Source organism: Polypterus senegalus, chromosome 9 (genome assembly GCF_016835505.1).
Source record: "Polypterus senegalus isolate Bchr_013 chromosome 9, ASM1683550v1, whole genome shotgun sequence".
Classification (NCBI taxonomy): Eukaryota; Metazoa; Chordata; class Cladistia; order Polypteriformes; family Polypteridae; genus Polypterus; species Polypterus senegalus.
The window spans coordinates 136421820-136443898 of record NC_053162.1 but is presented as its reverse complement, the minus strand read 5'-3'; the positions used below and the strand labels follow the sequence as shown (position 1 = coordinate 136443898).

Here is a 22079-nt window from a genome sequence, read left to right as displayed (position 1 = left end):
TATATGTTAAATGTAACTTGTTTTGCCTATGCACCGGGGGACTGTAAGGAATGGAATTTCGTTCAAACCATATACTATGTACAGTATGTGGATGAATGACAATAAAAGCTGAGTTAAGTTGAATTTCATAGTCTGTGATTGTAAATATGATATAGGTATCCAGCCAGAATTCTATTGTCCTCTCTCTGAGGGTGAAAAATTACATTTTAGAATTTAAACAAAAACAAACATTTTAATATTTAAAATATCTGATGAAACTATTTTTGTTTATTATATACTTCGGCTTCAAGAAGTACATAACTACATTTCATACGTACACCCCGAATTAGGGGTTGTAATAATTCAGGCATTTTATTGTTATATTTTAAAAGACCACCGATGGAAGATCAATACTGTATAGATATCATGTACAGCACCATCTGGTGACATATCAACGAGCAGCACTTTACAAACTAGTAAACTGAAGTGGTCAAGAACATAATAAAAATTACCCCGCCCCCCAAAATAACTAAAGATTTTTGACGAATATTAATTATTTGCTCTTTTATAAATAATAATTACTTTAATTTAAAAGCCCTCATCCAAAATTATCTTTCAAGATTTGCGAAAATTACTTAATGATAAAAAATGTATTAAGCAAGGAACTGAATGCCACCACTTCTTGCGCAGGACCCCAGTACAACAAATGTCAGAGATAAACAGCACTGGCAAACAGACGACGTATTCCACCCATTTATTTTACCGGTTTTTCAAATGCTGTTTCGTCATGTCACCTAATCTAAGAAGCTTAGAAAAAAGTTGTGAACGCGGCAGCAAACGAAACAATAGTAACTGTCAAGAGTTGAAAATAAAAGATTTTTAATTGATAAAAGCAATCATTTGCTTGTCGGTTTTTTCAGGAAACACCTTACCTATACATACGTCATACTTGCCCTTAACAAGCATGGCGTCGGTTACGTGTATGAACTCGACTCAGAGCGCATGCGTAACTTTACTTTGTTATAAAATTTGTACAAAAATCAATTGAAATTTAAAATAATACTTTAAAACACTCAGATGTTATAATCGTGTACTAATTAAATTATTTTATTTTAAAACGTGAGGGTACTATTGCCCACGCCCCTTCTGGTCTAGAAGCCCACCATACTCGCGTTATCCGGAAGCAATCGACGACTCTGCTGTATTAGCAAACCTATGTCCAAAATGGCTGGTGCCGACGGGGATGATTCTCTTTATCCTATTGCAGTTCTTATTGACGAGCTCAGGAATGAAGATGTTCAGGTAATCATACCATTTTTGTAGGGGTTAACAGTTAAAAGACTGTGGGGCTGATTTTAGGTCCTGGTATATGCATGAGCGGACCTACGGCCTGGTACCGGCCGGCATGTTACCTCCTCTGTTATGGGAGAAAACGGCGCTCACCGATAGGGGAGTATTCATTGAAAGTTTTCAAAACAGCTGAATTCTTATAAACCAGATTTTAAGGTAGATATACCGAGGGCGGCGAGTGCTTTTGAATGAACTCGTCAGCTTAGATAACAAAAATGATTCTTTCGGTAGTTCTCATGATTACAAGGAGAATAAAATCGTTTAAAACTTCACTACTCCACTGGGGCGAGGTAATTGTTTGGCTTAAATTGTTTTCAATTGTAAATTGTGGTTCCTCACAAATTTCTTTAAATTAGTTATGCATTTGAGGGAGTCGTATATGTTTTTAAAATGTGTAGTATGCGTTTGGATACCCTACACCTTAGGTCTTGTTTTTTGTAAGGCTGCTGATTGGACGGATATATTGGTTTGATAGAAGTGTGTTTGTTTTTTTTTGTTTGTTTCTTACCTAAAGTCGGCGATTTATAGAGTCCCGGATTCGATCTCCGGCATGTAGTTGTGTTGTTACGACCACATCGCAAAGTCGTGGATGTTTAGGCTGAGAAACCGAGTGGGTGTGTGCGAGAATGGGCCCTGTGGTGGACTGTCATCGGGCTATAAAATGCATAATTGATTTTTTTTTTTTTTTAATTATCAATTGTTAGATTCAATCCTGAGATTTGATTTTATTTAAAATCTCTAACAATTTTGTTTTCATTTGCTTGTTTTGCTTAATTTGAATTGTTAATGGTAAGGAAGGGAGTTTCCACTCTACCTACAGATACACCTGGTACTTAGCATGTAGTCGCAGTGCTGGAGGAAGTTATCAAACCGTTTACACAAGTAAAAGTACAAATAAACAAGCAAAAAAGTTCTCTAGAAAAATTTGAAGTACCTAACTGACATTGTACTTAAGCAAATGTAAGAAAGTACATGCTTTAAAATGTACTTGAAGTAAAAGTTCTACTTCTAGAATGTATTCTCTGGTTCAACAGGATAATATGGCTTTGGGTGTGCCTACTGAATGTATACTGTATTTGGCTAAATAAAAATAGATACTTTTATTGATCCCAAGGGGAAATTCACATACTCCAGCAGCAGCATACTGATAAAAAACAATATTAAAGAGTGGTTAAAAATGCAGGTATGACAGACAATAATTTTGTATAATATTAACGTTTCACCCCCCCGGGTGGAATTGAAGAGTCGCATAGTGTGGGGAGGAACGATCTGCTCGGTCTGTCAGTGGAACAGGACAGTGACGGCAGTCTGTCGCTGAAGCTGCTCCTCTGTCTGGAGATCATACTGTTCAGTGGATGCAGTGGATTCTCCATTATTGACAGGAGCCTGCATAGTGCCCATCGCTCTGCCACAGATGTCAAACTGTCAAACTCCGTGCCAACAATAGAGCCTGCCTTCCTCACCAGTTTGTCCAGGCGTGAGCCGTCCTTCTTTATGCTGCCTCCCCAGCACACCACCGCGTAGAAGAGGGCGTTTGCCACAACCATCTGATTAGGGAATCCCGCATGTCATTCCCGGGCTTCCCGGGATGACACAGTGCACGGGCATCTCGCATGTGAACGGTTTTAAAACGACCGACACTTATTTTTAATAAAACTACTGCAGTATGTTGACACCAATAAAAGACTAACCTTATCTAGAAGCAGTTCATCCTGTCATATAAGTACATGTTTCTAGTTTAGGGGTGCCCAATTCGTCGATCGCGATCGACCGGTATATCGCAAAGGTAGTGCCCCTGATCTAGTTAGTTGCGGTAATAAGAGCGTAGAAAGCATAACTTATCCAGAGTGCGGTCATCCAGGCGAGAGAGTACTTCGTGCAGAGTATGCCAGCTGCTGAGAAAGCACGCTTTGCCTCCAGTGAAGTAGACAGTACAGTCATCGGATACTGATACACTTGTTCTAAACAACGCCCGTGCTTGCTGTTGCTGTGAAACAACGCCATTTCAGCTGTTGCTGATGCACCCAGTTTCTTGTCCTCATTCTGTGATGGCAAGTTTCTTGGTACAGATAATGCGGATGCAACAGACTAACACAATGCAATTTCAAGTTGCTGTTCTAAGCTGTTGTCTGACAGACGTCAATGAAGTCTTCAGTTTTCAACTATAACTCTATTTCTTGATCGAATTTTACACTGTTACACACTATATATGGGAACTTGGCCGTTCCCGGTTTCCCGGGAATTACAACAGTTTCATTCCTGGGAATGAAAAATGTCCGGGGTAAACGGGAGCCCAGGATTGGATTACCTACATCTGATAGAACATCTGCAGCATCTTATTGCAGATGTTGAAGGACATCAGCCTTCTAAGGAAGTATAGTCTGCTCTGTCCTTTCTTGCACAGAGCATCAGTATTAGCAGTCCAGTCCAATTTGTCATCCAGCTGCACTCCCAGGTATTTATAGGTCTGCGCCCTCTGCACACAGTCGCCTCTGATGATCACGGGGTCCATGAGGGGCCTAGGCCTCCTAAAATCTACCACCAGCTCCTTGGTCTTGCTGGTGTTAAGGTGTAAGTGGTTTGAGTCGCACCATTTAACAAAGTCTTTGATTAACTTTCTGTACTCCTCCTCCTGCCCACTCCTGATGCAGCCCACAATAGCAGTGTCGTCAGCGAACTTTTGCATGTGGCAGGACTCCGAGTCATATTGGAAGTCTGATATATATAGATTGAACAGGACCGGAGAAAGTACAGACCCCCTACGGCGCTCCTGTATTGCTGCACACAATGTCAGACCTGCAGTTCCCAAGACTCACATATTGAGGTCTGTCTGTAAGATAGTCCATGATCCATGCCACCAGGTGCGAGTCTACTCCCATCTCAGTCAGCTTGTCTCTAAGGAGCGGAGGTTGGATGGTGTTGAAGGCGCTAGAGAAGTCCAAAAACATAATTCTTACAGCACCACTGCCTCTGTCCAGGTGGGAGAGGGATCGGTGTAGCATATAGATGATGGCATCCTCCGCTCCCACCTTCTCCTGGTATGCGAACTGCAGAGGGTCGAGGGCGTAGCGGACCTGTGGCTTCAGGTGGTGAAGCAGCAGCCGCTATGTAGTATTTTAATAAAGAATGATGTAGGTTATGGTGATAAACATTAGTTTGTTTGTTTGTTCTATTTAAAACTATTCCAATAAAACTTACAAAATGAATGCATTCTGATATACATGTTTTACTACTGTATTGAAAAGATTTTAGTTCTAAATAGAGCAAGCGTGAATCAGATGGGCTGTACTTTTTTACTTGTGCTTTAGATATTTTAAATGAAAGAGACTGACAGCGTCATAGATAGATACTTTATTAATTCCAAGGGGAAATTAATGCATGCACTTTAAACTTGCGGTCGTTAAACTTTTTAATCTAAGGACCCAACTTTGAAATGTAAAACTGTATTTGGACCCAATAAGAGCAGAGTCATAAAGAGACAAATAACACTGGATATATATATATATATATATATATATATATATATATATATATATATATATATATATATATATATGTGTTTCCTTTCAATCCTATTTTATCACATGAGTTTTATCAAAGAGAAAAGTGGGAGACTAACATATTGTATAAAAATCAATACGAAGTTTATTCTTCCAGATACAGTATATTTATTTATAGCAGGCAAATGGTGCCTATCCAACAATCCTATGGTGTAAGGCAAGAATGATCTCTGGGCTGAATGCCATCCCATCACTGGGTGAATACACATGTGCACACGTATGCACTCTAGTGCCAATTCAGCACCACCATGCAAACTCCACACAGAGAGCACCTTGGGTTTAAAGTAACCTAAAACAGCTATCATCATTCAAAACAGGAACAGATTTCTGAGATGTTTCATTGACTGTGGAAATGCTTAGGGTAAACTTTAATAAAGTTGAAAGAGAATTTTTTAGGGTGTGGTGTGAGGTTTTAGACCACCTCAGTGTTTTGTCAGTTTTTAAGGAAATGCATTATTATCTAAAGTCTTAAGGGCTCGTTTATGCTTCACGCTCAGAGCAAGTACACGCATGCATCATGGCTGCCACATGTTCCCAGCGTTCATTTGACGTGTCCTCTGAGCAGGTCCTCCGAAATTACAACAACAACATTTATTTATATAGCACATTTTCATACAGAAAGTAGCTCAAAGTGCTTTACATAATGAAGAATAGAAAAATCAAAGACCCAGTAAGAAAATAAAATAAGTCAACATAAATTAACATAGAATAAGAGTAAGGTCCAATGGCCAGGGTGGACAGAAAAAACAAACAAAAAAAACTCCAGACGGCTGGAGAAAAAAATAAAATCTGTAGGGATTCCAGACCATTAGACTTCCCAGTCCCCTCTGGGCAAAAAAATTAATGCGACAAATGCGCGAGTTGCTGTACCAGCAAAAGTCGGGGCATAATGTGATAAAAGTTGGAATGTGACGTCGGAGTCTCTGTTTACTATCTACATGCGACAGAAAGCCACTTTGGGGAACCTACAGGATCAATGCGCACACTTTGATGAATGATTCAGTGTGGTCAAGCAAAATGCTGACATACAGATGCGTTTGTGGTGCTTTTATATTCAAGCGTCGCATATTCCCGATCGTAATGACATGATACTTTTTAAAAGTTTTGCATATCATCTTTTGTGCCGCCCTTTTTTTTTTTTCTCTGTTTTTTTTTGGGCTTCCTCCTGACCTGACAGCAGCAATCGCCACATAGAACAATTAAATGTATGATATTCGAACTCTCTGCACATTTAGAATCCTTAGATTTATACTTGATATCACTTTCATGATGAATTGCATTAAAGTATGTATGTTACATTTTACAGATAAATCGTTTGTTTAAATAATGAATACTGTTAAATTACACACATGGGGGCGGCACAGTAGTGCTGCTGTCTAGCAAGGAGTCGCGTCACTAGTATTTCCTGACTGGAGTTCGCATGTTTTCCTGCTGGGTTTCCACAGTGTGCTCCAGTTTGCTTCCAAAGATATGTAGATTTGGTGACACTAAAATGACGCTAGTGAATGTGAGTGTGTGCTTGTATTCACCTTGCAATGAGCTGATGCCCCGTCCAGGGATTGTTTCTGCCTCGTGCCCAATTCTTGCTAGAATGGACACATCCCTGGATTGAAGGATTTAATTATTAAACATCCTTTTCAGAGATACTGCGATAAGGTGTCATCGGAATTTAATGGGTTTTTCAGGCAATTCATAACGCAGCGAAGCTGAACCTGTTCTCACCGTGATAATATCTCGCACTGCCACTTGGTGGATTCTCCCAGATTTACGTAAAGTATGCGTGCAAATATAAACAAACACTTTGCGTAGCAGGAATGTTTACTGCAGCATGAGTCCTATGAAGTTTAAACCCGGCCTTGCTGTTTTGCTGTTTCAGGAAATTAAGGCATAGAACAAATGAACAATGGCTAATAAAAAAAAATAAAAAAAATGAGGATTCATTAAATGTAGAAATTGTTATTCAATTTTTGATTCATCAAAGTAGCCACCTTTTGCTGGTATAACAGCCAAATTATGGTAACCCTTTTGATTCATGCCTCCAGCTAAAGAACCCCAGACCATTACTCTTCATCCCCCATATTTGACAGTTGGTGTCACACACTGAGGAACCATTCTTTCACCAACTCGATAGAGTACAAACACCCTGTGTGATGAACTAAGGTGACTTGCTTCCATACTTTAGTAGTCTACACCTGCTATTTCAAGGCCCTATTTTGTAGTTTACAGAATGGCTTTCTTACTGCCATACTCCTAGTCAAACCTGCAGCACAAAGTCTCCTCTTCACAGTAGAAAGTGAAAATTCCTTTTTTTGCCTACTTTTAAACTGTTCTTGAAGCTGTTGTGCAGAGAGGTTTTTATCGCACAAGCTGTTGACCTTCAGAAACAGGACTGGGTATTGGCACTGATGTCCTGACTCGATTCTAATTCAATATCGATTTTTATCTTGACTGAATTAGTGTGCACTGATATTTTTGAAGTGATATCTTTTTTTTTTGAGATTTCTTAACCTCTGTATTTATTCCTTTCTTCATTAAATGGTAGCCAACCAGAAATGAGATGTGAAACAAGCCGACAGATGACCAGCTGAACTGGGATTTTAAACTCCAACCAATTTCACTCCAACCAATTCTTCTTAATTCTACTTCTTAATGAGATGCTGATTCTTGCTGTTAATTAAACCCGTTATTTAATTCCATGGCTTGTTGCTGCTCTCATTCTGCCTCAGCAGACATTTCCAAAACTGATTTTCTGTTTTGTCTAAGAACACCATCAAAATGTTTTGGTGACCTGAGAGATCAGCTTTACTGAGACCTTCACCTTTATTTTCAGATCATGTGGTGAGCAGCTTCTGTGGCGGCTCATTTTGTGTCGTCTTATTGTTTGGCTACTAATTAAGTAAAAATGAAACAACTAAGGGGCCTGAGTCTCGTCAATTAAAACTAAGGAAAAGAATTTAATTAGTAGCAAAAACTGGTCACTGATTAGGAAAAGGGTTAAAAGCCACTGCGGCCCACCAGGACTTGAGTTTGACACTCGTGATCTATGGTATCATGGTATCTTGCAAATAATTATTATAAAATAATCAAATTTTGCTTCTTAAATAATAGCTATTCAAAAACCTATTAATGTGTTAGGAAACCATGTAGACGCTCTCTAACTTTATTTCCCTTTTGGACATTTTAAAAATAATCTTGAATTAGTTGCAATTAAAGATTCAGTTGGAAGACCTGTCTTCCTATAATTCTACAAGTTGCATATCTTCAGTTGCTCACGTAAAGTAGTCCTGTTCATCAGTCTGAAATGTATCTTCACAGTTCCTCCTTAGGCAAAAAGGAAGAATTTTAAAAAGATTTAGTGCTGATGATTGTTGACAGTGGCGTTGGATGAATTGTGACTGATGCCGCCACTTTTATGATCTGTGTGGTACAGGTTATGGAGATTGTTCATGCCAGCTGCTTTGTGCACATGCTTACTTTGGTATTGCTGGCTGCTCTGAAAACTCCAACAACTGCCCACTTGCTTGGCCAGGTGAGGCGCATTGCAAATGCTTTCCACCGTAGTGGTACAGTTAGGCATGTGCTTAAAGTGAAATAACGTTTATTTGACTTGCCAACATACAAATTTGTGAGTGATGCGGTCATGAGATGAATCATTGAATTGGAAATGCTAGAAAGGTTTTTGGAACAACAGCCATCTCGGCAGCTCTGCATACTGTATATGGAGTGTGATTGCTCCCAGTGTGACTGGCATGCGGTGTGCTTGTCTGCAGCACTTCTTCCACATTTGCCCCATCGTTTCTAATGTAGTGACTAGTGCTGGGCGGTATGACCAAAGTTCTATATCACGGTATTTTTCAAAATTGTACCGGTTTCACTGTATTTGTTTTTTCCATGTTGAGTTAGTCAGTCTATGCAGTAATTGCAGTAAAATGTGGTTAAGAATAACCTATTCCACTGTCATGAGAATTGTACAAAAAACACTTTAATTTGCACACAGGTATTAATACAGGTTTGCATGGCTCCATAAAGTGATAGTTTTCAAGGAGGGGGACACTAATGAAAAGAAGTAATCACATTGCATGATAGTTGCAGTCAAAATATAGAACTTTTTTATTGAACAAATTTTGCAAATAACTTAAACTACAATTTTGACAACTTATTCTCAATCATCCAAAGAGGCATTTAGACTTACTAAAATATCCAGAGGTGCTTGTCAAAAGTTGTATTGCACTGAACATGTCTTAGAAAAGGAATAAATAGTAATATTTTTTGTAAACCAACTACATTTTCTGTTAATGTTAACAATCTCTGTCCACTCATACATTAAAGTGATTTTTTAAACAACTTTACCATCATTAAACTGCATAATATTTAAACTAATAAATAATAACAGTAAAATAATCGTGCAACTTCCAGTAATAATACTATTACTTCAAAATGCGATTGCACGATGCGGGGAGTTGATGAGGTGATTAGGGCGAGTTGCACACAATCGTGACGATACAGACACCTGGTAGGTGAGCCAGCGCGAGCTAGATGTCCACGAGGGAGCGCAGGCTGAGGCGATCTAGGGGCTGGTTCATCCCACTGACTAAGCGTTTAGAGTGGGGCAAGTGAAATGTAAGACTTCCCAATGGATCAGAGGACCAACTGAGTGAGCGCGAATGAAGATGGGGGGGGTTTAGGGGAGGTTTGAGGTAGGAGAGCCAATCTCGGATGGTCTGGCAGCGCAGAGTGGTGGCAGCCAAGACAGGAGCTGACAGAAAGCAGTTTGTGCTCCAAAGGCTCTGCCAGCAATGCCTGTAAAGGGTGAGCCATGGAGACAGAAGGTGGTGTGCTGCGATTGGGCGAGGAGAGAGACTGCATTTTAACCTCTATTTTAACAGATTTATTTATTATCTTATCCCCATGTTTCACTGGTTTTATGGATTTGCTATTTATTTGGGCACTATATTTTTCTGAACACCGCACAAAGGACACTTTTGGTTTTACTATTGACTGTTTTTAACAAAAGCACTTGAGCACTTTCCACCATCCCCTGGCTTCAATGAGTCGGTCATAACTATTGACGGTGTTGGTTCAACAGACTCCCATGTAAGAAGAGGGAGTCTGTTGGGGATTGGCATCGTCACACTATTACACAGTGACCAGGTACATTACACAGTATTGAAAATAAATAAAACCAGTACAACTTGGCTTGCAGTATTATCCAGTAGTATAGAAACCGAATTCACACATTTGAACATAATGGTTCGCATCTGAACTTTTAAAACCAAAGTATCTTCAGACAACGGACATGACCCCTTTTTTTTTCTGTCCATTTTCACTGCTCAATACCTCCACTAACGCATGAACTCTGTTGTATGCCTGTTTAGTGGTGCAGCAGGGAAAAGATTAAACAGTTTCCCATTGTGCCACGTTCTGAATGTTGTTTAGGCTATTTAAACTGGTGTTCCGGTATAAGAAAAATCCATATTATAACAAACATAAACAGTTTTTGGTATGAACCGGTATACCGCCCAGCACTAGTAGTGACATGTGATGCATGATGTAGGAATGTGCTGCCCTGGATGTTCAAGTTAAGGCTAGTCTCTTCGTTGATCTGAGAGATGTGGCAATGCTTTGCTTAAGATCTTCATAAAGCTTAGGTATAATAACTTCATTCATTTGCTTTCTGGTTTGAAACCCTGTATCTTTTGTCGAAAGCCTAGTTACTCTAGTTCTTCTCTCCTCTCTATGACCATAGGACATGACACTTTTTTTTCTTGTCAAAACTTAATACAATTTTTTTTCCAAGTGGTCCGTGCAAACTCATGGGGTTAATGCACCAGTTAACGAGCTGAAGCAAGTATTCTGTTCATTGCAAGGTTATTATAGTTTTGCCTTTTTATATTCATTTTTATTTCAATATTTTTTCTGACCTTACTTGGAAATTTAGTTTGTGTATTTTTAGTTTAGTTTTTATTTTACAAAGACATTTCTATTTTATTTTTATATATATTAGTTTCAGTTTTAGTAATTATTGTATGGTTAAAGAGCTACTATGGAGTTTTTAGTGTTTGTGTCACAATGAAACAAAACTGTACACTTAACAGGTTTGGATACGAGTTTAATGTTTATGGAAGCTTACTACACGACACAGTTTACTATTTGGTTTTGTTTTTGTCTGATAAAAACAATCATAATCAAAACCAGGTACTAAATATGAACAATTTTACACAATTTTATGTTTTTTAAAATATTTTCTGTCATTTTGTGCTGAACAAATCTGCGTTGACTGTTGGCACTTTTTTTCTTTTCCTTTTATTGCCCAGAATGGGCCAATTTATAATGAAATATAGGTAAAGTTTATAGTGTGAGGGATTTTACTGTAAATGTCTACAGCACACAGCATATCCTGCACAACACAATGTGCTTATAATGAATGCATTCAAAAATCTCCCATACTGTTTTTTCTACTAGCCTTATTGATCTCCGATTCCATCTCGGGCACAAACAATTTATAGACCGAATTTTGCCATCTGCAGGCCTGAAAATATATCAAAAATTATAAAACTGAATCTACTTTGTTCTGACAGGTGTGACCATGAAAATCACAGGGTCTTAGGAAGAACAAGGCTCTAGGATCAGTGTTCAGACCCCACCTAGCTGTATTGAGGGACACAAAGAAAAACAAGCATGTAGTGTCAAGGTTAAGGGCAGTGAGACTTGAATAGCTCATGTATAAGAATGGTAAACCCTTAATGAGCAGAGTAAGAGTATGGACAGGCACAAAACGACAGAGACCGCATCTGAGATTAAGAACAATACATATATTATCTAAACCTGTTTATCCAGAGCAGGAAACCTGGAGCCTACCTCAGCAGGTTTGGATGCAAGGCAGGAAAAATCCCTGGTATGCAATATGTATGATATGGCTGATGTTAAGAACAAAAAGGATATGATGATTTCAACTGTCTATTTTGAGAGAGAGGGAGAGAAACATTGAAAAATGGGGGCATATTTTAAAACATAATTCTGCTACTGGATTACTCTCACAATGTCAGGTATTATGACTGAATATTAATTAAGAAAGGTAAATTAATAAATATAGCATAAATACAAAAACACATTAATATGTTTAGGTTTTCATCACTTGGCAGACTCTCTTCACCTATCTACCTGTAATTCAGTAGGGACATTGTCAACTCAGGAATTTTACAAGGTTTGATTTGCTTTGTTGTTAAACAATATTTTTCCAAAGAAAAATGATTGGTCAGCAACAATATGCAAATCTAGTATGGTCTCCCCTCGACTTTCTTGTGTACTTGGATATGGGGATTGATATTTGAGGAGTAAACTACAAGACAATGATTATTATGTACAGTACATTCAAGAACCATCGACATCAAATAATAATATATTGAACAATTTATAAAAGTAAAGTTGAATAAATGGGACTCTGCAGCTGCATGATAAAAAAGTACCACTTCCGGTTGATGGATTTGGCCCAAAAGTTAATACAGATCTACGATTCTGGTGTAACAACCACTTGACTGATTTCATCTATCTATCTAGTTGCGTTTTTGACTTATTGTGTTTATATATACACACATAATTCCAAAAAACTGTATTTTCGGACTTGGGGAGATCTTCATCAAAATCTTGAGGTCGAGTTTTTTTCATGATTACTATACCTTCTGTATGCTTCATGAGCGAAATGGCAAGTGAATGGCTGTCAACAAAAAGCAGGCACCTGAGAAATAAACTGAAACGTTACTCACTCGTGATTTTTCTGTCGATATGGTAAAGTTTTTGTTGACCAGCACATTCCACTTTCAGGCATTTGAATTCTATCTTGATATACAAGTGCAAAGAAAGGCAGCACGTAAATCGTTTTCTATTCCACACGCTTTACATGCATATTCATCTTGTTCTGTCACCACAAATGCTGTGTGAACACCTGGCCTCCTTCACCAGCCGCCATTCACTGGATGAATATGTGCAGGCGGCTCGTGGTGCATGACGTTCACTTTTAGAGTTAAAAGTTAAGGGTTAAAAACTAATGGCAAGAATATTCATTCAAAAATGAAAACTAAAATTATTTTAGTAAATTATTTTATTTCAGTTAGTCTTTCCAGCTACTTTAATAGTTTTTAGTTTTTCATTTCGGTTTTATTAATTTTATTTCAGTTTACAAAAATGTTTTTTTTAATAATAGTGTCAGTATTGATTTTAGTTTTCATTAACTATAATAACCATGGTTCTTTGGCTTTTTTTTTTTTTTTTACAAAAATGTTTTTTGGTGAAATGGTTTTCTTTCCTCTCTTTGCCTCCTCTATCTGAAACTATAAAAAGAAAGATGTTCCAAGTAAAATCATTTGCATGTTGCCCATAAACTTTTGCAAAGGATTTTTGATGAATCGTTTAATTCTTGCAGTGAGACAGTGGATGCTTCTACTAATATTGATAGGCAGATCTGTTGATTCAGGTGTGTTGTGTACTGAAATCTGTATCTCCTGTGGCACTTCCTTATGATCTCTCCTAACAAAAGTCCTTTACACCTGGCACATCATTTTTGTTGAATGCATATTTTGCTTGAACAGAGGAGTTCAGTAATCGGAAGCTTACTGTCTTTTGGATCAAATTAACGAAAGCACCTCTGCTGTTTTCAGTTCAAAACCACGCCCCACCTTTGAATGCTGCCTTTATGAATTTAGAAATGTAACACTCGGTGTGCCATCTAGTTATTCCCACAAAGTTTTAAGTAAAATCCAAGAAGTAATCTGCTACAGCCAGGACAGTTTTTAGCACTTCCGGCGTTGTGAAGCCCATATGTTGCTGTTGCCTTCTGGAGACATGCTCTTCATGTGCTGGTATGATGACTCCCAGTTTCAGGTCCATTTTTCTACATTTTCAGCTGGACTCTGGCACTTTGATGCCGGTATATTGCAATTTCAGAAATATTTAACCTAATCAAGGATCAGAGCAAGTCTTTACTGCAGAATTAGTGTATTTTTTGAAGTATGAAAAAATATAATAATCCAGAATAAGAAAATCACAATGTCATCACAATTTAATACAATAAATAAGAACTATGTACCAAACATTACTTTTATTGTGGGAAACCTAGTAGAAAACACCATAAATGATATTTTGTCTGCCGTCTCTGCTGCTACAGTTTAATTTTATTAATAGACAATTTTAATATGCAGTTTCCTTTATAGAAATCTAATAAACCATGTAATTTGCATAAGACATGCAATTCTATATGCCAGCCCTTCAGAAGTTTTTTAGACTGTTCACTTAGTAATTCAGTGTTATTTATTAACAACTGTGTAATATGCTATTTCACCGTACAGTATTTCATAATAGTCTACACTATATGGAGTTCATTGATTTTGATGCTTCTCTAGGCCTAATAATCTTGTCACACTATGGGCTTACAAAAGGAAAGGGCTACACTTCTTTAATTTTAAATCGGCCTTACAATGAATTCTATATTGCCAAACAGAACTGTCAGGGGTCTGCTCCCATAGCCGTGCTATCCTTTGACTCACTCGATTAAGACTTTCTCTGCTCCCAAGGCAGCTTCACAAACCATTTTACCATCATTGGTCGTGGTGATAGCTCGCAGCCTTGTCGCAACTAAGAAGAGAAACTTATTGCGTAAAAGAAGCATTCATTCTGAAAGGATGGAAAACTTTTGCCTTTTTATGTCAAAGTTTCTGCCATGACTATATAGTGCTGCTCTCTACACTGTCTGCATTTACGTATATAAAGTTTGACAGTTTCCTATTGCAGATAATAAAACTGAATGTTAATTTACCTTGTAAAGTAGACATTAAGCCTTACTTTTAAGTGTTACTTTTAAAGCCCAGTTTGTGGCTTTTGAATTGTATGACCTATATAAGACCATATTATCATGTTTAAGTAAATTTTTAGCTATGTGGCTTGGTAATGTCTAAGACTGCTGTGGTCTGATTTCACCGTGTGGAGAGTGTGCGTGGTCTAAAGAGAATGCCGATGACAGGGGTATGATCTTATGGGCCTCGGTGTGTCTCAGGTCATTGAATGAGCCTGAGGCTTCGACTCTTGTATGCAGGTAGAGTATATTGGAAAATTCACTTATGGTTGTCTCTAAACACATCTGACATGGTGAGACTAAGTATAAAGTAGCCTAGTACAATTGACTGCTTTGCATATGCATTGAGAGTGCATGCACTGTGCTTATATAGACGTACGTGGTCATCATGCCACAATTTAAGCTAGAGTAGCTAATAAAAAATGAGTAATTGGGCAGTGCCCAACAGACAAAATACAGACACCACTAGCATTGCAATCTGCGTTTTTAGATTGAATAGCTAGTTGTGGGTCATCCTAACTTGCATGGAGGTGGTTTGGCTTTGAAAAGGCAGATGTTTCTTAAAAGACTGCAAACTATTTTGAAAATCGGTTGCTGTTAAAGACCGTACAACAAGTAACTTGTTTCACCATCTGTGTACAAACCAACGCACAGAATACGAAGAAGGTGAAAAGCTTTGGGAGTCAGATGTTCAACACTCTATCCAAACTATGCTTTAAGTTCTACTTGTCCAATGTATTCTGTAGTGATGATAGAGGAAAAAAAACTTAATGGATAAATTAAATACTGAATATTCCAACTCAATGGCATCTAAGTGAGCAACGCTGGACAGTGACAAAGGAAGTGAAACATCTAAGGAAACAGTGAAATAAATGCACACGTAACTAGTGTTGCTTAATGGATTTGATATCCATTTGTATGGATATGATATGAATGAATGTAATAGTTTTACTACCTTGTAAATAGTCTATAGGGTTTGCAAAATACACCAAAACTTTTGATGTAGCTAATATTAGGTTTATAATAGAATAATATACAGTAGATTTGCCGTAAGATTTCTTGCATGTGTGTGAGAGTCTGAAAGCCAGAGTGTCACACCAGATGCAGATGCGTGAGAGCTGGCAACCCTGAAAATGTACGTGTTTGTTTCACTTGAGTTCATTTGTATAAAACCTATTACTTTGTAAAGTTGTTAAGAAGTTTAAACTTTGACGAACATGAAATCTCCAATAAACTACATCCATTTATGCTACAATTTATAAAATACATACTGCGTTTGAAAACGTTTCAGCTGTACGATTTCAGGACAGAGCAGCCACTGTTAGAAACATTATGGCTTTTTGGTTGAGGGTGTTAGATTTGCTGCTGTTATTAATTAACACTAACTGCACATTGGCACAAACAAAAAGGTTTAAGAAATTTGAAACTGTAAATAATTCTGAGACAAAAAAACATCGTGTAGCTGTTTCACATATTGTATACCATTATTTTGCTTGGAAAGAACACAGCCTCAGATATAGGTTAGTCATTTGGTCCTGTTCTTGTTATTCTTTTGCACTTTAATGATTGATTATTGCCTGCCCATGGTGCTTTATTTTATGTAAATGAATTTATTTTTCTGCATTTTGTTTTTATTTTAGATTTATTTAATTTTTTTATAACACCCCTGAAGTGTAGCTTTTTTGTTATTGTTTCCATATACTTTCAAAATAAGGAAGCGATTTTTGAGTTCTGTTTTGTCTTGGGTTCATGGAAAAAAAATTTATTAAAATCGAAAATCGTCCATAACACTGAAAAAATCGAGACTTTATCCTTTGCCCATATCGCCCAGCCGTACTTTAGGTATTCACGTCCCCTTTGTAGTTGTCCTTTTTTGTCGCATTACAACCAGAGATTAAAAGATTTTTGGGGGGTTAGCACCATTTGATTTAAACAACTTGCCTACCAATTTGAAGGTGCAAAATGTTTTTTATTGTGACAGAAACAATTATATACAGTATAACAAGTATAAACCCTAAGTCAGTGTCTTGTTGAGCCACCTGTTGCTGCAATTTCACCTGCAAATCTTTTGGGGAATGTCTCTATTAATTTAGTAGCCACTGGGAATTTCACCCATTTTATGTGTCAAAATCTGCCCAACTCCTTCAAATTAGATGGGTTGTGACATTTTCAAGAAATGCCACAGGTTCTTGGTTGGTTTGATCTGGGCTTTGACTCTACCATTCCAAGACATTTAAATGTTTCCCTTTAAACCACTCCAGTGTAGCTTTAGCAGTATGCTTTTAGGTTATTGTCCTGCTCTAAGGTGAACTTTCCAGCATGATTTTGCCATCACCATGCCTCACTATGGGAATGGTGTTCTTTGCATGTTGGGTTTGTGCCACAAATGAAGTTTCCCATGATGGCCACAGTGTTCAATTTTAATCCCTTCTGACAAGGGAACCTTCAGTTAATATTTTGGAGTCTGCCATATGCTGTTGGTCAAACTCCAAACGTTATTTTAATTTATTTATTTTTTCTTTAAGCAGTGTGTTTTTTTTCTGGGCACATTCACACACAAAGTTAGAGATTACTTACATTAAGTTTCATCTGCTACAAATCTTCCCAAACTTATGTACTGATTCTGCATTATCTGCCCTTCCACTTACTTTGACATCATCTCTCAAATTAGCCTGCTTGTTGTTTATATTCTTATCTAGATTTTCTATGTAAATTTTAATAGAACAGCGGTGCTGGCACTGATACTTGAAGGACACCACTTTTAACTTTAGCTAATTCTGGGTCATCATTTCATCTTCCCCAAACTGCCTTAACCATTAGTTTGTGTGAATTGAATCAACGTTGTACACATCTACATATACTGCCTTGAATAAAGTGGTACATTATCAAAGACCTTCAGAAAATCATGATGAGTAATGGCTTTGTTGGTTCATCATAGAATTCCAGCCTATTATTAAAACATAACCTTACCTTAAAGATAGGGTGAGGAGCTCAGTCATCCGGGAGGGGCTCAGAGTAGAGCCACTGCTCCTTAGCATCGAGAGGAGTCGGATGAGGTGGCTCGGGCATCTGATCAGGATGCCTCCCTGGTGAGGTGTTCCGGGCACGTCCAGTCGGGAGGACACGCTGGAGGGACTATGTCTCCCGGCTGGCCTGGGAACGCCTTGGGATTCTCCCAGAAGAGCTGGAAGAAGTGGCCGGGGAGAGGGAAATCTGGGCTTCTCTGCTTAAGCTGCTGCCCCCGCGATCCGACCTCGGATAAGCGGCAGAGGATGGATGGATGACCTTCCCTGTCTCAACACGTTGACTGTTTGCTGTCTGTTCTTGACATGTGCTCTTCAATCTTTTAATTAATTTCTTCCAGTAAGTTTCCTGCAAAGCATGTTAAGCTTATTGGTCTACAATTACATGGATCAGCCTAATCATACTTTTTAATGCAATGGGATTATTTCTAGCTTCATGTTTTTTAGGAATTTCCCTAGTGTTCAAAAGATTTTTGAAATATATGTATCAAGGCTTAAAAAAAAATATATATATATATATATATATATATATATATATATATATATATAAATAATACTGCTATTGTGGGCTGCAGGAGGAGGAGGAGTACAGAAAGTTAATCAAAGACTTTGTTAAATGGTGCGACTCAAACCACTTACACCTTAACACCAGCAAGACTAAGGAGCTGGTGGTGGATTTTAGAAGGCCTAGGCCCCTCATGGACCCTGTGATCATCAGAGGTGACTGTGTGCAGAGGGTGCAGACCTTTAAATATCTGGGAGTGCAGCTGGATGACAAATTGGACTGGACTGCCAATACTGATGCTCTATGTAAGAAAGGTCAAAGCAGACTATACTTTCTGAGAAGGTTGGCATCCTTCAACATCTGCAGTAAGATGCTGCAGATGTTCTACCAGACGGTTGTGGCGAGTGCCCTCTTCTACGCGGTGGTGTGCTGGGGTGGCAGCATAAAGATGAAAGACGCCTCACGCCTGGACAAACTTGTTAAGAAGGCAGGCTCCATTGTAGGATTAAAGTTGGACAGTTTAACATCTGTGGCAGAGCGACGGGCACTAAGCAAACTCCTGTCAATCATGAAGAATCCACTGCATCCACTTAACAGTGTCACTTCCAGGCAGAGGAGTAGCTTCAGTGACAGACTTTTGTCACTGTCCTGCTCCACTGACAGACTGAGGAGATCGTTCCTCCCCCACACTATTCGACTCTTCAATTCCACCCGGGGGAGTAAATGTGAACATTAATTTTATTTTATTTTTTTTTCTTTTTTATTACTATTTAATTTAATATTGTTTCTTTGTATCAGTATACTGCTGCTGGATTATGTGAATTTCCCCTTGGGATTAATAAAGTATCTATCTCTCTATCTCTCTATCTATACATACTGTACATTATGTACTCCCTGACCTCCTTAAGCGCTTAAGGATCAATGTTATCTGCACTTGGTAACTGGTTTGAGTTCAGCTTATTTAATCTAAGCGGTACTTCTCCCTCTACAATTTCCAAATCGATAAGTACCTCCGTAGTAGGTCTTTTTACTTTTGGAGTTTGACTTCTTCACATGGGTAATCATCAGAAAAATGGATATGCTATTTCACATTGTAGCTCATCTTTACCATTCTTAATACTCCTCACCTTCTCCTTGACTGTTCTTTTACTACTTGAATATTGAAAGAATGTCTTTGGGTCATTTTTTTGGGATAAACCTGTCCTGCATTTTATGTATAACAGTTTTAAATGTTTTACATCTCCTGAGCTGTCATCACATCAAAAAGCCTATTCCAGGTTATTTTTAGGCTTTGCCACATCTGGTCAAAATTTGCTCTATCAAAATGATACATTAATTGTTCTGGTTTCTGAATGTGCACTCTGAAAAATGTATTATGCTGTGGTCACTAGAGCCTGATGGTTCACTCATATCTATTTGCTGATTCCTATCCTGATTGATAGAATACTAAAGCTAGCCAGGCCTTACCAAGACCAAATCTGTGTTAGTGATTAACATATCAAAACAGTCATTATTTACCTTCAAAAACTCCTGTTCTGCTCTTCTATTTGTAAGGTTAGATCAGTTAATACTTGGGCAATTAAAGGCCCCTACCCATCTATAACAGACTACATAATGCACATTATTTTTAACACCTTACCCTGAACATTGATCCTGAGATTCTGCTGCTCAGCTTAGCACTGTACATTTAGCTCATCAGCAAATTTTGTTTTCTGAAATACAGACAGAATTTCAGCCAGGAGAAAGAATAATGTATTTGCCTTAGGAAATGTATCATGTGGATGCTTCCACAGTCTTCTATCTGTGGCTGCTGAAAGCATGTGTGAAGGTAACACATGCACAGCCTGACAGATTAAAACAGACATGCACAGACTGCAAAATCCATAAGTGTTATTTGGTTAGGCGTTTGTATGCCCAAATGACACGGTTAGTTTCTCAAACTCGAATAAGGTTTTCTATGGAGTTTTTAATAAATGTGATTTCTGTGAATAATGAGATTATTAAAGTGCACATACTGTAAATAAAAATACTGTATGCCTTCCAAAGTGACATTGTTAATAATGTAACTTGTAAATTTTAGAAACAAAACTTTTCCAGTTAAAGGAATATGCTTTGCTTAATATTGTTTCTGAGTTCCTTTTGTCTACTCTTTTCCCCCCTCCAGCTGTTTGGGAAGCACTTTTCTAAGTTAAAAGTCCAATATATTTGTATAGCTGTATGCATGAATGTACTTTGTTTGTACTTTTAAAGATAAATTAATTTTGTGCAATGAAAGTTTTGATTTCGAATTAGTCAACCTAATTCTAATATCTATTTTTTGAAACAAATATATTATCTGTTTTAATGTTACACAGTATCTTTTTTTTTTTTTTTTTAAATAGATCATCAAACATGTTTTAATGATTATATGTAAAATACATTTTCATGTTGGTTTGGCATATCAGTCTGAATTGCAAGTTAAAAACTAGTTTACTGTATAAATTGTCTTTATAATTGTGAAAAGGCTACATTAAAGTTTTATTGATGAATACTCTTTTGAATTTATAAACTTTTATAGCCTGTTTTTTTTTTTTGGTGCCAAAGGGCTGTTAATCAATTTTGAAGGATATACTGATATAAAACCCCACAAAACATTAATGAGAAATGAACATGTCTATTATACTTTATCTTTCTGTTTATCCTTACAGTTGCGCTTAAACAGTATTAAGAAGCTATCAACTATTGCTTTGGCCTTGGGTGTTGAAAGAACCAGGACTGAATTGTTGCCATTTCTCACTGGTAAGCAGTCTGACATTATGACCTATTATTTTGGAGCAATAACTAAGTTATGTATCCACAAATATTTTGTCCCCATTAACAACAACAACAACATTTAAAAATGGTAGCCTTTCATACTCTGTTATACCAAAATTGTCATTGAATTACTCTTGAAGTAAATAGTTAACTCTAAAACCAATAAAAGCTTTAAGTAACGTGAATGAATATAGATAGAATTCATTTTGTTTTAGTCTAATATGGTGATGATTTAATTTTAATCTATAAAATACTTAATCTTAGAGTTGCATCAGTATATTGCCCAAATTTACAGAAAAGGAAGTATTCCTTACGGCTAAAGCTTACCTGTATAATTAAGATCTGTGATGCTGGTAGTATATTCTCCTAAATGTGCTAGAGGTCAAGTTTGTGCATTTATGCTCTTCAGTTATAATGTACACATCATTAGTAAATAGTTTGCTATTCTGAAAATGCAAGGAAGAATATAATTTGGCATATTAGTTATGTTAAGATTATTGTTCAATGCATCATTTTGTATATCATAACATTGCAAGACTACTGTACTAGTAAAACCCAGCAGTTCCTAAAAAGTGTTATTTTTCAGATACAATTTATGATGAAGACGAGGTGTTGCTAGCTCTTGCTGAGCAGCTTGGCAGCTTTACGGTGTTAGTAGGTGGACCAGAATATGTTCACTGCCTTTTGGTAAGTTTTTTTTTTTTTTTTTTCCCCCCCATTTGTAGGTGTGTTTTTGCTGTTTATTCAGTAGCATAACTTGTGTTTCTTAAAATTATTCATGTACAGTGCAACTCTGTTTTGTTTTATTATATATTCAGGATATATAACATTCCATACAATTAAGTCAAACTTAACAAGCAAGCAAGCTAACAAAGCAAAATACAACCCCCATCCAAGGGAAAGAGGAGAGCCAACATCCAGAGCTACTCTATTTTTTTAAAAAAGTTTTCAACAGATCCTTTAAGTGAGAATTTGATTTTTTTTTTTCCCCCCAGTGTCTAGTATAGAACATCAGTTACCCACTG

General features: G+C 37.4%; 1 protein-coding gene across 1 annotated transcript in view; it reads left to right on the top strand.

The window, feature by feature from the left end:
• Positions 1 to 1124: 1124 nt before the first annotated feature.
• LOC120535843 (serine/threonine-protein phosphatase 2A 65 kDa regulatory subunit A alpha isoform-like) overlaps positions 1125 to 22079 on the top strand; it is a 49617-nt gene continuing 28662 nt past the window's right edge. The window contains exons 1-3 of the mRNA XM_039763956.1: positions 1125 to 1281; positions 20949 to 21039; positions 21641 to 21741. Coding sequence (XP_039619890.1) covers positions 1195 to 1281; positions 20949 to 21039; positions 21641 to 21741 — 279 coding nt within the window. The 5' untranslated portion in view covers positions 1125 to 1194. The remainder of the gene's footprint in view (positions 1282 to 20948; positions 21040 to 21640; positions 21742 to 22079) is intronic.